The sequence below is a fragment of the Nuphar pumila genome, chromosome 3 (genome assembly GCF_984573655.1).
Source record: "Nuphar pumila chromosome 3, dmNupPumi1.hap1.1, whole genome shotgun sequence".
Taxonomy (NCBI): domain Eukaryota; kingdom Viridiplantae; phylum Streptophyta; class Magnoliopsida; order Nymphaeales; family Nymphaeaceae; genus Nuphar; species Nuphar pumila.
Window position 1 is genome coordinate 127,134,648 of NC_143251.1, and position 19,496 is coordinate 127,154,143.

Consider the following 19,496-nt stretch of genomic DNA (forward strand, 5'->3'; position numbering starts at 1 on the left):
ATGATAAGGGGCATCACGAGCACCAGTTCAAAATTGGGGATTGGGTATTCCTCAAGTAACCCCCATACTGGCAAAACACGGCGAGATCTGCAGCTTATAGCAAGCTGTCGCCGAAGCTCCATGGTCCATTTTGCATCATTGCTAAGGTCGGGACCGTAGCGTATCAGCTGGAACTCCCACCAGACGCAGCCCTGCACCCTGTGTTTCATGTATCACGGCTCAAGATGTACCATGGAGACACCACTGGTGTTGAGTTCCCACCTGTTCCTCAGCTTGAAGATGCTCCAGCTCCTAACCCGGTTAAGAGTTAGGCACCCGTAAGAGGCACGTCGATGGACTGCTCGCAACTAAAGTTCTCATCCAATGGATGCACCAAGAACTTGAAGAGGCCACCTGGGAGCTGGAAACTGAAATTTTGAAGAAGTACCCTGATTTCCAGCCTTGAGGACAAGGCCCACTTCGAAGGAAGGGGGAACTGATATATCTCTTTCCATTATTCAGCTGAGTTAGTGTTTTTTTTTTCTAGAACATGAGTCATTGTAATAACTATAAGTGTAATAACCTCGATTTTTGGCATTTATTTGTTTAAATTTATTTGAAAATAATAGGTATTTTTCTAAAGTTGGGCATGGGATCCAAATTTTTGGATCCAAGATCCATAAAGGATCCATATTTATATACGTATAATAACTTATATATATATATATATATATATTTGAAAGAAAAATAACTAAGGATAATACAAATAATATTAAACATAATATATACATGTATATAACATGTTAATACGCGGACCCGCAAGTGGATCCAACTGGCAGATCCACACCGCGAGACCTACGGATCCAAACTACGGGCAAACCACGGATCCATGCTACAACTGGGACCCGGACCCAGGCCACGCCCCGTTACTGTTAAGTGGTTAAAAAAATCCTTTCGGACCCCGGTCGGATCTGAATCCGACCCGGATCTGTAACCCGCTAGGGATAAAGGGGTCGCGGGAAGAGGGTTTCGTTAAGCCCCTCTTTCCCCCTTTTTGCGCCGCCCTCCCATGGTTTCCCGAATTGCACCTTGAGCCCTTTAAAAGCAACGCAGAGGGGAGGGAGGACTGACATCGCCTCTCTCTCTCTCTCTCTCTCTCTCTCTCTCTCTCTCTCTCTCTCTCTCTCTCTCTCTCTCTGCGCGATGAGCCAGTCGCCGCTGAAGCTTCGCCTGTTGCTAGCCTTGGAGAGTGCACTCGACCATCGCCGAGGGGAGCAGTCTCTCTCTCCTCTTGCTGCAAACGCGCTCGAGAGTCTCGGGTTATTGCAAGAGGAGGTTGTGATCGGCATCATCTCTGAGGTTGCCATCGAAAAGGGCAGCAGCATCTTCGCTTGCCTTATCTACGCGGCGAAGAGTCGGCAGATCGCGCAGAGATTCAACCTGCCTGGTCCATCTGCCACGCCTTCGGAGCTGGCGACCTTGCCTAACACCACGTCTCCTCCTGCGGCTCCCTTTTCCACTGCCTAGCTTCCCGGTAACCGTCGATCGTCGGCGACCTCGGAGCGCCGACGACACCACCCTCAAACCCTCCAGTTAGCAGCCGACAACTTTCATGCATTTCCCGATCGCCCCTTCACAGCAGAGGATAGGTAGCCGGAAAAATCTCTTTCTCGCAACAACTGCAACCCCACGTGGATTCTGAGGTACGGGTTTCCTCTTTTGAAAATAGATGAGAAATCGAACACCAGTTCGATTTTATGCTTCTTTTTTTATGGAATCCATGGAACACCGGTTCGACAACCTAGAGGTCAGATTTGAAGATTTTGACTATGTAGAGCTTATCGATGTGCATTGATGTTTGGGTTTGGCATATCTGGTGTCGTTTTTGTCTAAGAAGCATGCTCTTGGGGTTGTCATTAATTTTGGTGAAGTTTTATCAAGAATTGCGATAAATGGTAAGGGGCGGTAACCTAATTCCTTGTGGTCCTTGACTTCTTGTATCTTGTTAAATTAGTTGTGGGTATTTGACTGTTGCATCTGTGTGACGGCATAGCAATAGTGTTGTTAGGCTCTTTTGAGTATGTGGAGTGTTGATTCGAGGCACTCGCTTAAACCTTTTGTGCTGATTGCTTGTATTGGCTGGGTGGGTTTGGTGGTATGCCAGGCCCAGCGGATTGGGTCGGCTGGGTTACATCTCTATAAAAGAAAAAGAGAAAAAGAATTCTCTGATCGTCTGATGATACATTGAAAGATTTCTTGATTTGATATACATGTGCACACTGGATTATACTGTTATCTTAATTGATAGTTTTCTGCAGGTAGATTTTAGCTTGAACAGAACTTACAATCTCTATGTTCTTGATCATGTCCATATTTGTGAGACTTGATGGTAGTGTTTGGGATTGTTTTGTTTCCACACCAGTGATATGAAAAGCGTTGAGGCGTAGCGAGGAGCTCCACCAAAATCTAAGGCGAGGCGTAAGCCTCGAGGCGCAAGGCGTAAGCCTCGAGGCGCAAAGCGTAAGCCTCAAATTTTTTATTAAAACTTTAAAAAAACTATAAAAATTATCTAAAATTATAAATAAATAAGAAATGCTTTATTGATGAAGCAACAACCAACAAAAAATAAAAAATCTCAAATAAATATGGAAAAAATATGATTTATGTAAGTATCTAAGAAATAAAATCTGAGCATTCATTCAATAAAAAATTAACATTAACAACAAAATGCATATTAGCAATAACAACATGTGTGGCTCGAAGCAGAAGAAGTAGAGGGTGGAGCCAAGGCTGATCCAATTGAATACCTAGGTACCTTTTATGCTCACAATTACAATATCCTAGGAAATAATGAGATCATATATGGGTCAGGAGACTGGGGACAAGGCTGATCCACATCCAAAATAAATTTTAAATGGTAATTTTAAATCCAAATCCGAACTAGATCTGCTGTAAGAAACTTTTAGTTAGAATTAAATTTTATAAGGCAATACTTGATTTGGTGAAAGAACAGGTTGATACATGTCTACGTGTAAAAGTCACAAACTAATTAAAATTGATCCGCATTTGAATACAGATCATATAGAATTTGTGTTCTATCAGGAAAGATTATGTTTTATATTGCAACAGATAGGATTGCGTTGGATGGACTAGCAACGAGCTGATATGATTTCCAGCTAGCGATGCAAATGGATCTATTAAATTGGATTATTTTTTTATCCAGATAAATATCGTAAGATGGATCAAAATCCAATCCATTTGCATTTTCTACATGCAAATAACATGCTTTTCACTTTATTTTTTTATGGGATCCAGTATTACCACATATAGTTTCGATTCAGATCCAACTTAACCGCATTAAATCTGATTCGGGTCTAAATGATCAGAACTGAATCCCAGTCGGACCTGATAAATCATTTTTGCATTCATTTCTAAAAGCAATAAAATTAGACTCAATAGAATAGAAATCCATCATAATCCTACTTTTAACAGCATCTATGTATTACAAAAATATATGAATGAACATGGAAAAATTGGTTGCATCATGCTGTCCCCATTAATTTATGCACAAAGCTACCTTGAGGAAGACGTGTAAATGGGCTGAGAATGAGAAGAGATAAGAAGAAGAAGAGGAGAACGAGAGAGAGAAAAAACTAGAAACGAGAGAGAGAGAACCTGTTTTGGGGCTTCACCACAAGAGAGCGAGAGAATGATGTGAGAGCCGAGAGAGAGGAAAAACTAGAAACGAGAGAGATAACCTGTTTTGGGGCTTCACCACAAGGGAGCGAGAGAATGCTGTGAGAGCCGAGAGAGAGACTACTGTGAGATTTTCTGTGAGAGACTGCTGTGAAAAAAAAAGAGGGGCTTAAACATAAAGGCCCCCGACCCCTTTATGTTTAAGCCCTAAATTTTGGTCAAATGAGGGTTTTGACCCTCATTTGACCAAAATTATTGAGGCATATGCGCCTCATCCTGAGGCGCGCCTCGCCTCGAGGCGTGCGCCTCAAGGCGTATGAGGCGCACGCCTCAGGCCTTTTACGCTTTACCCATACGCCTCAAGGCATAAAGCCCCTCGCCTTGAGGCGAGGCGTGCTTTTTGCGCCTTGAGGGGCGTTTTTAATAACACTGTTCCACACGGACTTATGAAGTTCATTTATTTTTTAATTTATTCCTTCTTTTCTTATTTCTCTTTTCCCTATTCGTGGTGAGGCAACTATCAATTACAGAATGTGTCACAACATGCTCTCACATGCACAAAGACACATGGTTTATAAAGTTATTCAGTCATATTTTCCTAATACTACCATAGAAAGGTTGCCTTTAAACCCACAAACAAGGAGCATCATGGGTCCGATGGGTCTAACGGTCTGGTATACCAAAGTGGCTCTAAGAGCCTAGTATACCAAATTGCTTCTAAACAATATCCAGTCAAACTTACCTGAAACTTAATTAGTCCTAAATAAGTCGCTAACTCGCTAGCTGACTGGGGCAAAGAATGTCTTGATCTTTCGAAGGGCCCAACCTTAGTTGGAGAAACTGCTTTCTGAACAGTCTGTTGGCCAAGTTGAGAACAAAAAGCCTCCAGCCTCTGTTGCTGGCCATTACCAACACAATGTTGCATGCTGGAAACTGGAATAAGTTAATTGAACCTATGTCCTCTGTTGCTAAGCCTATACACTTTTCTAATCCAGGAAATATTCTAGTCCATTCCCATCTGAGGTAAGGCACAATTATCCCTATTGTGGTTGTGACCCTTAAAAGAGATTCATGAACAGGGGCTGCTGTTTCTGCTTTGTCTGCTGGCTGATCATGTATACTAAGTTGGTTGCTTTGGATTTTATTTGGATACTTGAGCATTTTCATTACTTCCTCACACCACCAATGCTACTTAGACTATGTGCTTAATATTCATGTTATTGTCAACCTTCATAATTCTTGGAAGATGTTTTGGTGCTTGAGAAGATTTCCATTTTGTTCTTCATGAGCAGCATTTTAACCATCATGCCAATACATCTTTGAAACAAGCAATAGATCTGCATGTAGGTTTTGAAATGAACGGAACTTGAACCAGCTGTGTGGACTCTCATAGCATTACCAAGAATATCCTTGTAGCATTCTGTTTTGAAAAGATGGTTTAGACTTTGTTGCGCAGTAGCCTGAAATCTGGAAATGAACTGATTATTCTTTAGATTGTCTCCATTAGTGGAGACAATTTATGCCACCAGGCCATATATGGTTATCTCAAAATTCTAACACACAGCATAAATCTAGATCTATCAGTAAATTGTGATCCACTTCTAATGCTATCTAGTTAGTGCAAGTGCTGTGCATTTTTATCATAATAAGAAGCAATCTTAGGACACTAAATCTATCTTGATTTATGTTTATGTATTTTGTTCATGCCTATTTATATTGTGATCAAGATACATAGGTTATGTGAATATTGTTAGGCATGCATCAGTGAAATTAATGTAAATGGATAGCTTATGCTGAGTTACAAATGGTAACACTTGGCTGTTTTCTTATACATGAGTCTACATGGAATTGAAATATGTTTGTCTACATGCGAGTGGTTGCATGAGTGTTCACATAGCTGTTGTAAGTGTGTATTGCAGGGAAAGCATGCATACAAATACTAAATGAAATCATGCATTTGACATGAATATGCGAATCCGAGGGAAATATGTGATGGATATGAGATTGCGAACTCATACGCATGCATATGCTTATCATTGTTTTGTGCACATTTTTAATTGGCATACATGAATGTACATTGTGAAGTATTCAAAAGTAATGCATTGTGTTATGTTATTCATGGTTTTTGCATATGGTGCATCGATGATCGAAAGGAATCATCGTGGGCCTGGTGGGCCTCGAGCTTTGGTTTGCTCTTTCTTTATGTATTTTAAATGCATCGCAAAAACCACATTTATTTTTATTGCATTGTTCTATGTGTTCCCACGAGCGGGAGTCCCGTGATGGTTCTCGCAGGGGTAGATGCGAGTGTTTTTGCCTTGTTTTTGCACGGTGAATTGCAAAATTCAATAATTGGCTCTTAAATAAAAAGATAATAATTAAGAACAATGTAATATACATTCTAAGATCTCCCATCTAGATAATGAGGATCTTAAAGTTCCGGTCTTAGGGAGACTGTGAAGATACAAAAACTTTGTAGGCTTTATTTTTTACCCCTGAACCCGATATTGAGGTTCCTTCTCCTGACCACGGTTTTAGGGAGAGTCTGCCACTTGACCTGGGGGTGGTGTGTTTGACACAACTGTTGTTGTTTTTTGTACCAAGGAAGTGGCACTTGTGGGCGTGAGGTGTCCCTATTGTCCCTGACATTAAATGTCTAATGTTCCAAAGGTGATTCGATCGAGGGCTAAGTTTGGAACCCAATAATAAAATACAAATTGTGTGTTAAGCTACCCTGAGAACCTAACTTGATCTCGGAGGATTTTACATGTTTGGTGTATCCGCGGGCAACGATAATTAAAAAGAGGAACTTAAATTATATGCATTTAATAGGGCATGCATATGAAAAAGAAAACTTTAATGAAAGACAATAAGGTGTTCATACATTGCACATAAATCATGCATAATTTTGCTATGCATTAGGACATCATATTTTACTTATTCTCTTAATTGTTACATGTTGGATGTGTGATGGTTAATTTATAATGCATGTTGAATGCTTTGCTTACTTAAATTGAAATACCTGTTGATGATTAAAGTTTTTGTATGCTTAATAAATGTTGCATGAATGCTTAAATTGAATTATGTAATTGTCATAACGGCATTCCTCTGAAAAATTGCATGAAATCGTATTTGTGTTTCGTTATGCTCACTTATTTTCATTAGAGGGATCTGTATGCAGAATTCTTTGGATTTCTGACCTCCTCTTTCTATGGTTTTTCGCAAAAACAGGGAATTAGTGAAGCGACTGCCGTCTAGGAAAGTCACGAATGTTACGCACTTGCTAGACAGATCACAAAAGGACAACGTGGCTCTACTTGTGTTTTCTCTTTATTTCATTTAGTTGTTATTACACTCTGAATAGTTCATTTATGCAATTGTCTTTAGACTTATTATCAGTATTTCAATAAAGGTTTGGTGGTTTGGACGATAAGTGTAAGCTCTATTGTGGTGTGCGATTATCCAGCTGAAATTGGAACTGTAAGGACCCCGGGTCTCTAGGATTGTTTCTGCACTTGTTTTAAAAAAAAATCCGCACATTTTTAAGGAGTATGAGTTGGGGTCGTTACAATAAGTTTATACCCTAACAGGCCAGGTGAGGATATTAGAGCGGGTTGTTCAGATCCAAGAATGGATGCACAATTCTAGTATAGTTAGGGCTAATAGGCTATGTTGTAATTGGGGGCAGACTACGTAAGGTGAAGGGTCCTTAATGGACGTTTTCTTCTCCCTTATATAGACAAGAATGTGCTCTCTTTCTCTTTCTCTTTCTCTTTCTCTTAATTTTCCATCCACCATCAGAGGGTAACCATGGTTGTCAGTCGAAGGAGCGGGAAGTGATACGGGAAGCAAGAGCAGGAAGCGAGGCACTTTCAAAAATTTTAAAAGCGGGAAGTGTGGGACGACTTAGAAGCGAATCACGAACCGTCACGGAAGCGACCTAGGAAGTGAGGGGGAAGCGAAAAAAGGCGAAAAAATTAAAAAATTTAAAATAAAAAATAAAATGGAAAAAAGAGAGAAGCGAGGGGGAAACGTGCTTCCCATTCATGGGAAGCGCACTTCCCAAAAAAAGGGATGCTTCCCCACGCAATTCAAAAGTGCGACGTTTCGCGCTTCCGAAACGCGTAACGGGGAAGCGCGCTTCCGGTAACTCTAGTCATAATAGCTTTCTACCTAATTGAAGCAATTCTATGACAACTAAAACAGTTCCAGTATTCCAAGTTAAGTGGCAAAATAACAAATTCCCTATGTTTACTAGTGCCTCCCCAAACCCACTAGGAACACCAGCTAGTATGCAGAAACAGAAATACGAGACATACACAAGAGTGTGCTCACAAAGAAAACAAACAATTCCAACACATAAAAATGATGATGAAGTTACAAAAGAAATCATCAATTGAGAGAACGACAACAATAGCCTTAAAGATAAAAAGGATAAAGGATAAATTATAGTCAAACATTGATTTACTGCAGAAAAGAAGCAAAAGAATGCATGAAAAAGACTTACTATATGCTTCTAGAAGTGTAGTGCAGCATGATGCAGGAATCGGGGAGGAAGGTAGCTCCCGCAGCACAAGCTTCAACAACAATGCAAAAGATTTAGGGATGCAAAAACAGTGGATCAACCAAACCACTTTATAATATATAAAGCATAGAACCTAAAGGGGACATCATCACATAGGAATACCTTGACACAATCACCCACAACATGGGCATCCTCTTCAGGTGCAAATTCAGTCTTCCCTGATGAACATGAGATTAGCAAAGCTAATAAACCCCAAGGAAAACAAACGCAGCATCCTCATGCTTGACATGAGTATTAAGATAGAACACATTAATGAAACATCAGGCAAGTTAAAAGACCAACCCTCCTCGTATTCATGAACCCTACGCTCAACTTCCTCAACATCAGCAGACTGGCGCAAAATTCCTTCAACTTTTGATCCTAAACCAAAACAAACAGTCATAAGTTAGTTGATCAAACAAAAACTACATCAATATTCAACACTTAAAAAACAGGTTAAGCAACCTAAACTAGTGAAAAGCATAGACTTCACAGATATCTTCTGAGACAAGGAAAGGACAAGGAAATCAATTCCAGAAACCTAGGACATAACAACCTCATGCATTTTTCAAATCCTATAAGGTCTTATACACATATAAATATATACAAACACATTGATAAGCATGTGTGAGTACACCCATGCTATTGTACAAAGGCAAAAGGGTATTGAACTCAATAGTCATTAACATAATGAGATTGTGATACCACAGACAAACTTGGATTGAATTATTCCAATCACCAGTGATGAAGATATCTTCCCCCCCACACAATTCCTGGCAACTGAAAATGTGAAATGGGTTTTAAAAAGGATCAAAGCATCTGATATGGCAACTTAGCAGAATCAAAGTGACAAGATAATTAATTATTTCCAACTTTCCTACCTCCACTGAAGTCTCGCTTTCTCCAAATCCTTTTCCCCTATGAACTTTCTTAAAGAACTACTACCAAGTTACAGTGAAAACCTAAAAGACCTATAGTCTTCATAGCTTGTAACTAACGGACAGCCTAATGGGTTCCAGCCTAACACCATCAGAAGCTTATATCATTATGAAAATAAGGCAAAAGATTCTTAACAAAAATCCCAAGTAATACATTACTAGGGTTAAAAATGATCAAACTATACAGTGGGAGCAAAATAAAGTCATATAGACGGGCACTCAAGGACAAAAGAGATTGGTATAATGTCGTGCTATGTCACACGGACTCTTCTAACAAGGCACCGCACCCGCGCACCCAAGTTTTTTGAAAGTGCCGCATCACCGCATCTGCACCCGCAACCGCAACCGCGCCTATGTGACATAGATGTCGTGTATGCATCTCTGTGTTACTGTTTTGGTTTTGCATAAGTGAGTTGATCCACTACAGAATCAATATATCATATTGACACCTTAACATGCACTTGGCATGATTTTGGAGAGATACAATCATCAAATGCAAGATCTTCCCAGTGTGTTCAACAAAATCTAACTATTCCATCTTGGTATATAGCATGGTTGTCAGTCGGGGAAGCGGAAGCAGGAAGCGAGGGACTTTCAAAATTTTAGGAAGCGGGAAGTGTGGGATGACTTAAATGTGAATCAGGAATCGTCTTGGAAGCGACCTAGGAAGCGAACCGAAAGCGACCTAGAAAGCGAGGAGGATGCAAGGGAGAAGCGAAAAAAGAGAAAAAAAAGTACAAAAAAAATGAAAAAAGGGGGGAAGCGTGTTTCCTCGTGCTTCCCAAAAAACTTGGCGCTTCCCAGCGCGTTTCGAAAGCGTGATGTTTCGCGCTTCCGAAACACGCTTCAGGGAAGCGCACTTCCCCAATAGGTTAGGCGCTTTCGGTAACTCTGGTATATAGATCGAAGACAAGAGGCTGTAAATTGTAAATTCAAAAAGAAGCCAAAATAACAGACCAAATTACATAGAATGATCTTGCTTACAAATAGCACCTAACCATATATTTTATTCAATCTTAGAGTATGCAATGGCAAATAGACGTTGTCAAGCACAGTCTAAATTCAAGAGAAGTGCAGAAGAGGATATCCTCCATTAATACCATAATGGATTATCCACACATGCACGCATGCATGAACATACACACAAATGAAAAGGTTCTAGCTTCTAGGCATCTGAACCCACTCTTTGCTACTAATACTTATGTTTCCCAATTTAATTAAATTATTAAAATATCTATACAACCTCATTTACGGCCCTTTCATTTATATAATTTAAAATATTTATACAACCTAATTTATGGCCTTTCATTTTCTTTCCAACCTCAATTCTCTCTTATCCCTTTTACTTTACCTCCATAAATTGCATGAATTCCAACCTCTACATGGACTGTGTCTCCTAATGCATCTGCATGAAGATTGGTAAATAATTTTCAAAATAGATGAAGTTAGGGAAATTCGGTACTAAATTATTGTACAAGGATTTCAAAAGAAGCATATATATATATATATATATATATATATATATATATATATATATATATAAAATTTATTTATATAGGGTAATGATTGCTACCCTCATTGGTAAGCAACCCCAACTGAAAAAAATGTAATATTTTTATTTTTTCCATTTTTTTTGCTCATCTGACCCTGCAGATGTGATTTACATATTTAGTAGAATCTGACCTTTGGATTTCTGACATATACGTTAGATTTAATGAGGGTTGAAAAATCAACAGCCTACAATGTACCAATTTTTCAATCCCCAAAAACACATATCTTTACATCAAAAAACTATGATCCAAGGGTTCATTCCTATTATTTTGACCATATTGAACGCATCCATGAGGTCAGATTTGGTAAAAACAACCTCACCCTATGAGTTCCAACTAAAGAGTCCCTTACCCACGAGGGTAGAAAATGCTATATATATAACTTCCTTAATATTTGTTGTAGTTTTTTATGCATGAGTGCTTGCACAAGTGGTTTCCAAAATTTTTAACCCCTCCTAGTCCATCAGTTGAAGGCCAGATTTGTAAAAGCTATATATATATATATATATATATATATATATATATATATATATAACTTCCTTAATATTTGTTGCAGTCTTGTCTGCATGAGTGCTTTCACAAGCGGTTTCTAAAATTTTTAACCCCTTCTAGTCCATCATTTGAAGGCCAGATTTGTAAAAGCTCAATACGGCCACTTAACATGTTTCAAACAGTTTAATAAGCTACATATGAATAAACCTTGCTTCATATGGAAGTCTTGTATTTGAGCATTACAAGTTCATGCAAGCTCTTTGACGATTCAGACTAGAGCGAGTCTTTTGTTATTGTTACTAGTCTGAGATCCTAACGGACTTTTCTTTCACAATTTTCCAAAAGTTGGTTGCAAATGTAACACAATGAATTCATTTGTACCAATACATTGAATTTTTCTATAATTTGCAATTATTTCCATTTTTGAAGAAAATTACATTGACGGTGAAGCACACACAGTACAGGCACATCAAGGTGCATAGAATTATGAAATGATTTGAAAGAAAATGGATGCACGCTTAACATGTTTCAAGAAAAAGGAACATGACCCTAGAAAATATAAAGACTCTTGATAATATGGAATTTTCCCACATAAAGGCGTGACTTACCAAACTGCTCAAGGAAGCACAGAGCCTTTTCTAGAAAAGATGGGCTTCCATCAATGTCTTCAAGTGCAAGCAAAATTGGTCGCCCAAGAACTAAAGACTTGACAGGATGATTATCCTTCCCTTCAAAGACATAAAAATCACTTAGCACATTAAATCATAAATGTAAAATGCTCCACTTTGAAGTGTTACCTATTATTCATGAAATAAATCCTATAAGCAGTTATTATTAATCAACTGTGGGCCATAGCATGGTTGCCAGTCGACGAAGTGGGAGCGGGAAGTGATACGGGAAGCGAGGGACTTTCAAAATTTTAGGAAGCGGGAAGCGTGGAATGACTTAAATGTGAATCAAGAATCATCTCGGAAGCAACCTAGGAAGCAAACCGAAAGCGACCTAGGAAGTGAGGGAGAAGCGAAAAAAGAGAAAAATAAAAATAAAAATGCAAAAAAACTAAAAAAAAAGGGGGAAGAGCGAGGGAAGCATGGGGGAAACGTGTTTCCTATAAATGGGAAGTGTGTTTCCCATAAATGGGAAGCGCGCTTCCCAAAAAAACTTGGCGCTTCGGGGAAGCGTGCTTCCCCAATAGGTTAGGCGCTTCTGGTAACTCTGGGCCATAGTGAAATCTGAAAAGTCCACTTTTTTGCCTTCATGCTATTGTCTGAAAGGCAAGGATAACTATAATCCCTTATAAAAATACTTACGCTCTTGGAAAGACCCTTCGAATGTGTCTGAGACATCACTCCTGAAAATTCCATTATGTCCCATCACAAGAGATGCATCGGGTGCTTCCGTCAAGGCATGCTCAAGTGCTGTTTTCCATTCAAACAAATCCAATGATGACTCCGCCTACCAGAAAAGATAGCATCAATAATGGAAGAGATAAGGAATATATGATAAGTATATTATATTTGACATGCACAGGAAAGCCTAAACATGAAATAGGCAATCAAGTACCTTAAGTGTGAAAGCACGCCCATCAGGGAATAAGACTGTTAAAAGCTTCTTATCTTCCCTAATAACTACACTGCAAAACCACCATTGACAGAAGAACATTAACTTTTTATTATAAATGATATGATAACCTTGACCATACAACATTCAAATGAAAGATACCTTCCAGAATTGTTCAAGTCAATCCCACCAAGAGTCAGGTTCATCTCACCACCTCGATTAGGAAGTTCATTCTGAAATTTAGCATGCAGCATTCAATTAAGTGCTTGAAATATCATAAGGAAACACAAACAATCACTAACCAATTAAACCGATACGACTTCTATCTTAAGTACCACTAAAAGAACTACCAGCTGATATTATCCACAATGAGAAAAAGCATGTCCCTCCACCAAAGAGTGTCTACATGCACCCTTACTGGCACATAATTCCACCATCAGTATAACATCATATTCATGTTTACCCAATTTTCTCATTTGTTACATAACCACTAAAAACAACTATCACAGAAATGCACTTTTATTAACACATTTAAGATGAATTTTGAATGCTTAAAGTTTGAAATTTTCTGCATTCAATGGTTGGAACATAAGCACTTCTCAGCCATGTTTGATAACATGAGTGAGATCTTTTCATTTATTAAGCTGTAATTGGATAACCAAAATATTTCTTTTTGATGTTGTTGGTTTAAGTTTGAATAAATCATAAATGATACAGGAATTGCAACTAAAATGTCGAATTTGAACAATAAAGTCAAATCAATGAACTTAAACCAAAGTATGATAATGGTCTAGGTGGTTGCTTAGAAATGAGAACATTGAAATTGTTTGGATGTTAATCAATTATCTTAGAAGTATTTAGAGGATTATGATAATGTTCTAGGTGATCGCTTATAAATGAGAACATTGAAATTGTTCTAATTAACATTTGATGTTAATCAATTATCTTAGAAGCATTTAGGGCATCCCACTTCATGGGCACTCCTTATGGATTGGGCAAAATCTCAAGGTTTGATTTTGTTTTCTTTTCTTTTCCCCCATCAGCAGAAGAATTGCATCTTATGGAGCTAATAGACAGGTTATTCCATTTTGGATCGTTTGTGACCAAACAACTGATTGAGCAATAATGTAAATGTTATGTAAATAACATGAACCTAGTAGCTTCTATATTTGTGAAAATTAAAAGGTTACTTCAATTTTCCTTGCTAACTTTATACAAAAATTGCCTATTCCACAACCCCTATCAAGGAAAAACAACCCAACATTTCCACAATGGTAAACTTTTATGAAATCGATCAAGTAAACAACATAATGTTTTGGTTCTTGGAGCTCTTAAGATGGTCAATTTACTGCAGAAATCATTGGAAGAATTGGTGTCGTCTGGATGGCATGGACACAGGTAGTGGTGCTTATGCGATAATGGTGCATCACCCAAGTCAAGAAGAGTTCTCATCAGACCATGGTGAGGCCAACACTAGTGGATTGTACCAAATGTTAACCAGACAAAGTGAACTCACATAGCTCAAAAATGTTTGCCAAACAGACCCTTGGAGCAACAGAAAAAGACAAACCAAGATGGAGTATGTTAGAGGAAGTGTACAATTAGCGCCAACAATAGAGAAATTTAACCAATACCGTCCAAGATGTTTTAGGCAGTTTACGCAAAAACCTGAAACGCCATCTAATACAAGTCACAAGTTGGAGAAATCAGAAAAAGGAGGCAACTATTAATTAAAGGGACACAAATAGAGGCATGAAATATTGTAGATAAACTCATGTTTTAGCCTTAGATAGGAATGATGGCAATAACTCAACCAATCATAAAACTCAATATTTGCAATTTGTGCGACTTTTCCTGTACTCAAACATACAAAATCATTTTCAAATATTTGTGGTTTCTCTGTTTCTTAATCTACCAGTTGCAATTATTTCCAACATTAAAGAGTACCAAGACAATTACATGTTTTAGTCTCAATAGTAACCCAAGTTGACAATACAAATGCAAATAGCATATAAGGAAAAAGATGCCACTGCTCACAGGGTCACTTTTGAAGAAGACCAATGATGTCCGTGTGAGGATGAACCAACGCTTCTTCCATGACTTCCAACCAATGCCTGTAAGATACCAAACAATACAAATACCAGAAAGTGAAAGGAATTACATCAGTGCAAGGCAAAACGAAGTAATTATATGTAATAGAGATACATAATTAGTTAGCAAAGCAAGACAATCAAATAAAAGTAAAAGAAATCAACTCACAGCTCCACAAATTTTCTTTCCTATGCAAGAAATAAAAATCAGTTACTAGCCACATAGCCATAACAGCATTAGCAATAATATGACCTTGGAAATGACAAAGCCCCATCATATGACAGGCTTAAAATTCAACTTAGGCAACATGAACTACACATGCTAGAGAAGTAGACTACCTAAATTCCACATAGAAGTGACATTATTCCACCATACAAGTGATGCTCAAAACATGAATGTGAAAGCCTATATATGCAAAGCCACACCAAAATTTGACCTTAGATTTTGATTAAACCTTTTCTGAAACAGAAATTCAGTTCAAACTGTTAGAGATAGTAGTTCTCAGTTCAAATTGTATGAGGGGTATTTCAGTCCATTAAGTTAAAAGGACATTTGTAATCTTATGTAATTGTTTGTAAGGTATTCCTGTAATTGGCACATCACATACATATATATCCAAAGGGCATCCCAAAGAGGGCACGACCTCCTCTCTTTTCACATATCTCTTTCTTCCTTTCTCTCTCATTCTACCTTGTGTTGCAGGGCACAACCTTCAGAGGAATCTTTGTTAAAATAGAACATGCATATGGGTATGGATCAAGATCTATACGCACGACGTTGTTAACGTGCGTAGGGTTTTCATTAATGGCATTTATGAAATATAGCCATTGTAATTTGTTTATATGAAATGTTTAGGGCTCGGTGGTTGTGCGTTGAAATATTCAGAGCAGCCCTAGCTCTCTCTCTCTCTCTCTGTCTCTTCTCGTCTCCCTCTCCCTTTTTTCTGTTTTTCGTGCAGGATATCAATTACGGCAGCAGCCCCTCAGCCCATTTAACATGGTATCAGAGCAGATTCGTGACTGGGTGTGATCAGACGTGCATCTACAGTCTGGTTCCTGTGTCGTTCTTTCTTATATTGGGTCGTCTTTTCCTGCATCTAAAATCTTTTATCTGTGTCGTTCTTTCTTGCATCTAAAATATGTTGTGTCGTTCTTTCTTGTATTGGGTCGTTTTTTTTTCCTGCATCTAAAATCTTTTATCTGTGTCATTCTTTCTTGCATCTAAAATCTGATTTTGCGAATCTAGACAGCAGGTTCGTGTTCCTATCCACCGTGTGGTATCACGACCCTAAACAGGTAGTTCTCTCTTTTGTCTGCCTTAATCCTTCTTACTATTCTTCTTCTTCATTTATTATTGCCTTTTTTTCTGCCGTGAATTTGTCTTCATCTTTCTTTATTTCCTGTGACGCAAATCTGGTTTGTTTCTTACAATCTTGAATATCTTGAGTATGCTATTCTCTGTATCACAGATTTTATTCTGATTTTTGTAGTGAATCAGGTTGTGAATCTACCTTCTTCTTTCTTTATTTTCTGTGTCATAATTTGGTTTCTTTCTTAAACTTCTTAAATTTGTTTACTCCTTGCTCCATTGATATGGATTCTTACTCGACTTTTTCTAGCCCCTCTGCAAACTTTTTAAATCAGCTTGTTACAAAAAAACTTACACATAATAATTTCTTGACATGGAAGAGAGAGATACTTCTGTTCATACAGAGTCAGGATCTTGATGAACATTTGGATGGTTCTATTCCTGTGCCACCACAACTTATTTTGCAGGAAACCAAGGATGAGCAGGGTGACACAATTATTAAGTCTGTTAAAAATCCAGATTATACAGCCTGAAGAAAGAGAGATCAATCTTTGGTTACTTATATGACGTCAACACTCTCTCAAGAAGTGTTGGTTACTCTTTCAGATGATTGCACTACGGCAGATCTATGGAGTAAGTTGTCTCAGACATACTCTCAAATATCAGAAGCTCGACTTATGTATTTAAAAAATGAGTTTCAAAATTTGAGAAAAGGCTCAATGACAGTTATGGAATACATAGGCCGCATGAAGAGTATTACTATGAAGAGTATTATTGACCAATTGGCCATTATTGAAAGTGTTATTTCAGAAAAAGATAAAGTACAACAACTTCTTAATGGATTGGGCCCTGAATTTGACATGTTTACTACAACATTGTCCCGTCTTCCCTGCTTGCCCAACTTTGATAACCTTCAGGTGAAGCTTCTTCAACATGCGATGAGTATGAGACAACGGGCGGAAGGAAATGAATCAGCTCGTTCTCACTCAGTTTTGGATATGGACACTTCTGTAGGTCTTGGACGAGAAAATGGAGGACATCAAGGAGGCCGAGGACGTTTTGGGCAAGGAGGTCATGGTATCTTGCCTACACCTAATATTTCGGGTGTTTTTAATGCAGGGAATCAAAGGAGAGTACCCACTTGCTTCCTATGTAACAAAAGAGGACATGTGAAAGATGATTGTTGGTTTAATCTGCAGAATAGAGGAAAGACAAATAAAATTGAAAATAAGTCAGGCACTGCGGTGGACACGAAAGCGCCATCTGCAGATGTGCAACAACTTTTACTATCAGCATTGTCACAGATGACGATCAAACAAAATGAACAAGGAGAATGGTATGTTGACTCTGGTGCTGCCACTCATGTCACGGGTAATGCAGGTAAGTTATCTCACTTATTGCCTTATCTTGAAAGAGGTAGTATAGTTACGGGAGATGGAACTTCTCACTCCATTAGTCATACTGGCAGTGCACATATTCTTATGTCGAAATCCTCACTTCACTTGTCTAATGTCCTTTTTGCTCCTAATATTAAAAAGAACATTGTCGTTGTGGCTTAACTTGTTGACGATTTGAATTCTTAAGTCGAATTTACTCCCTCCTTTGTTTATGTTAAGGATCTACAAACGAAGTAGACGTTCGCTGAGGGGGAGCAACAATGAAGCATGTACGTCTTCAAGGAGATTCCCTCAGTCCCAGTTCTCCAGTTAGAGCCATCTAAGCATTCTTCAGTCTCTTCGTCTTCAGAGTCTTTGTCCTTCAGTCCATTGAAATGTTTTGATTCATCTTATTGTAATAAGCCAGATATCTGGCACAGTCGCATGAGACATTGTAGTCGAGGTTTCATTGAAAATCTCGTATCTAATGGTCTTCTTCCAAAGTCTAGTTTATGTTCCCTTTCAGAGAATAAAAAATGGTCATCTTGTGAACTCTGCAAAAGTCATGTTCTTCCTTTTCATAATATTAATAAAAGAGCTTCAAAGACATTTGAGATTATTTGTTCTGATGTTTGGGGACCCGGCCCTATTCCTTATCTCTCTGGTAGTTGTTACTATATTATATTTGTTGATTCTTATTCCCATTATACTTGAATATATTTCATGAAACATAAACATGAAGTCTTCCAAGTATTTCGAGAATTCCATTCTATGGTCAAAACAAAGTTTTCTAGTGATATTGTGCATTTACAATGTGATGGTGGAGGAGAGTATTCATCAAACGAGTTTATTACTTTTATTCAAGATAAAGGAATAAGTCGACAGGTTTCTTGTCCTCATACTTGTAACGACCCCAATCCATACCCTTTAAAAATGCGGAATATTTTTTTTTTCTAAGAGTTGCGGAAAACTTCCCAGAGATCTGGGGTCCTCACAGTTCCACTTTCCATTGGATAGCCCATCCACCACAAACGAAGTTGCAATTATCATCCATATCAACCAACTAAAACTCTTTTATTAATGAGTAAGAAAATTTCAAAGACAAGGTTTTCTTCAACTGAAATAAAGTAACAATTGCAGAATTTAAAAGAACTGAAAGACAAAAGAAAGAGCCATTATGTCCTCTACTGAAACTGACAAGCCCAAGTATAACTCATCCATCCCCAGATGCATGTCCAACTTCACTGTCCACCAATTCCTGTGAAAAACCAACAAAGTAGGGTGTCAGAACCGAAATTCTGAGCACAGCTACTTCTAAAGAAACCAGGTGAGAGAAAGAACATGGATAAGATTTCATACAGTGATTTGAGTGAGTACATATATAAAATTTGCAACATTTAAATATCCATAACTACCAATAATTGCATATACTCATCAACCAAGAACAGTAAAGCAGTGTCATGTATCAATAACTAAAATAATCAAACCTTTCAGCATGATTTCACCAAACAAATCATATGCTACCACCAAATGATGTCATGATATCAAGAATGATCCAACCATGCATGATCTAATGCATAACAGAAAAATGCATGATTATGTGCAATGCATGATTTCTTCTGTTATCTTTCATTTAAGTTACATCTTTCCATATGCATGCCCTATTAAATGCACACATCTTTAAGTTCCTCTTTTTTAATTACCGTGGCCCGCGGATACACCAAACGGGTACAAACCCCGAGGTCAAGTAGGTTCCCAGGATAGCTTAACACTCAATTTGTATTTTATTACTAGGTTCCAACTTAGCCCTCGACCGATATCAGGAAACAACATCATCCATCGGAACATTAGACCTCCACATCAAATGTCGGGGACACAAGGGACACCCCACGCCCACAAGTGTCACTTCCTTGGTACCATAAACTCACAGCTGTGACTAACA

General features: G+C 38.2%; 1 protein-coding gene across 3 annotated transcripts in view; it reads right to left on the reverse strand.

The window, feature by feature from the left end:
- Window positions 1-19,496, reverse strand: part of LOC149843695 (rho GTPase-activating protein 7-like) — a 71,999-nt gene that overhangs the window by 27,318 nt on the left and 25,185 nt on the right. For all 3 annotated transcript variants that reach the window (XM_090000025.1, XM_090000024.1, XM_090000023.1), the window contains exons 3-10: window positions 14,817-14,893; window positions 12,942-13,012; window positions 12,783-12,852; window positions 12,530-12,674; window positions 11,828-11,947; window positions 8,543-8,620; window positions 8,363-8,418; window positions 8,183-8,252 (exon numbers count right to left, since the gene is read on the reverse strand). In XM_090000025.1, coding sequence (XP_089856151.1) covers window positions 8,183-8,252; window positions 8,363-8,418; window positions 8,543-8,620; window positions 11,828-11,947; window positions 12,530-12,674; window positions 12,783-12,852; window positions 12,942-13,012; window positions 14,817-14,893 — 687 coding nt within the window. The remainder of the gene's footprint in view (window positions 1-8,182; window positions 8,253-8,362; window positions 8,419-8,542; window positions 8,621-11,827; window positions 11,948-12,529; window positions 12,675-12,782; window positions 12,853-12,941; window positions 13,013-14,816; window positions 14,894-19,496) is intronic.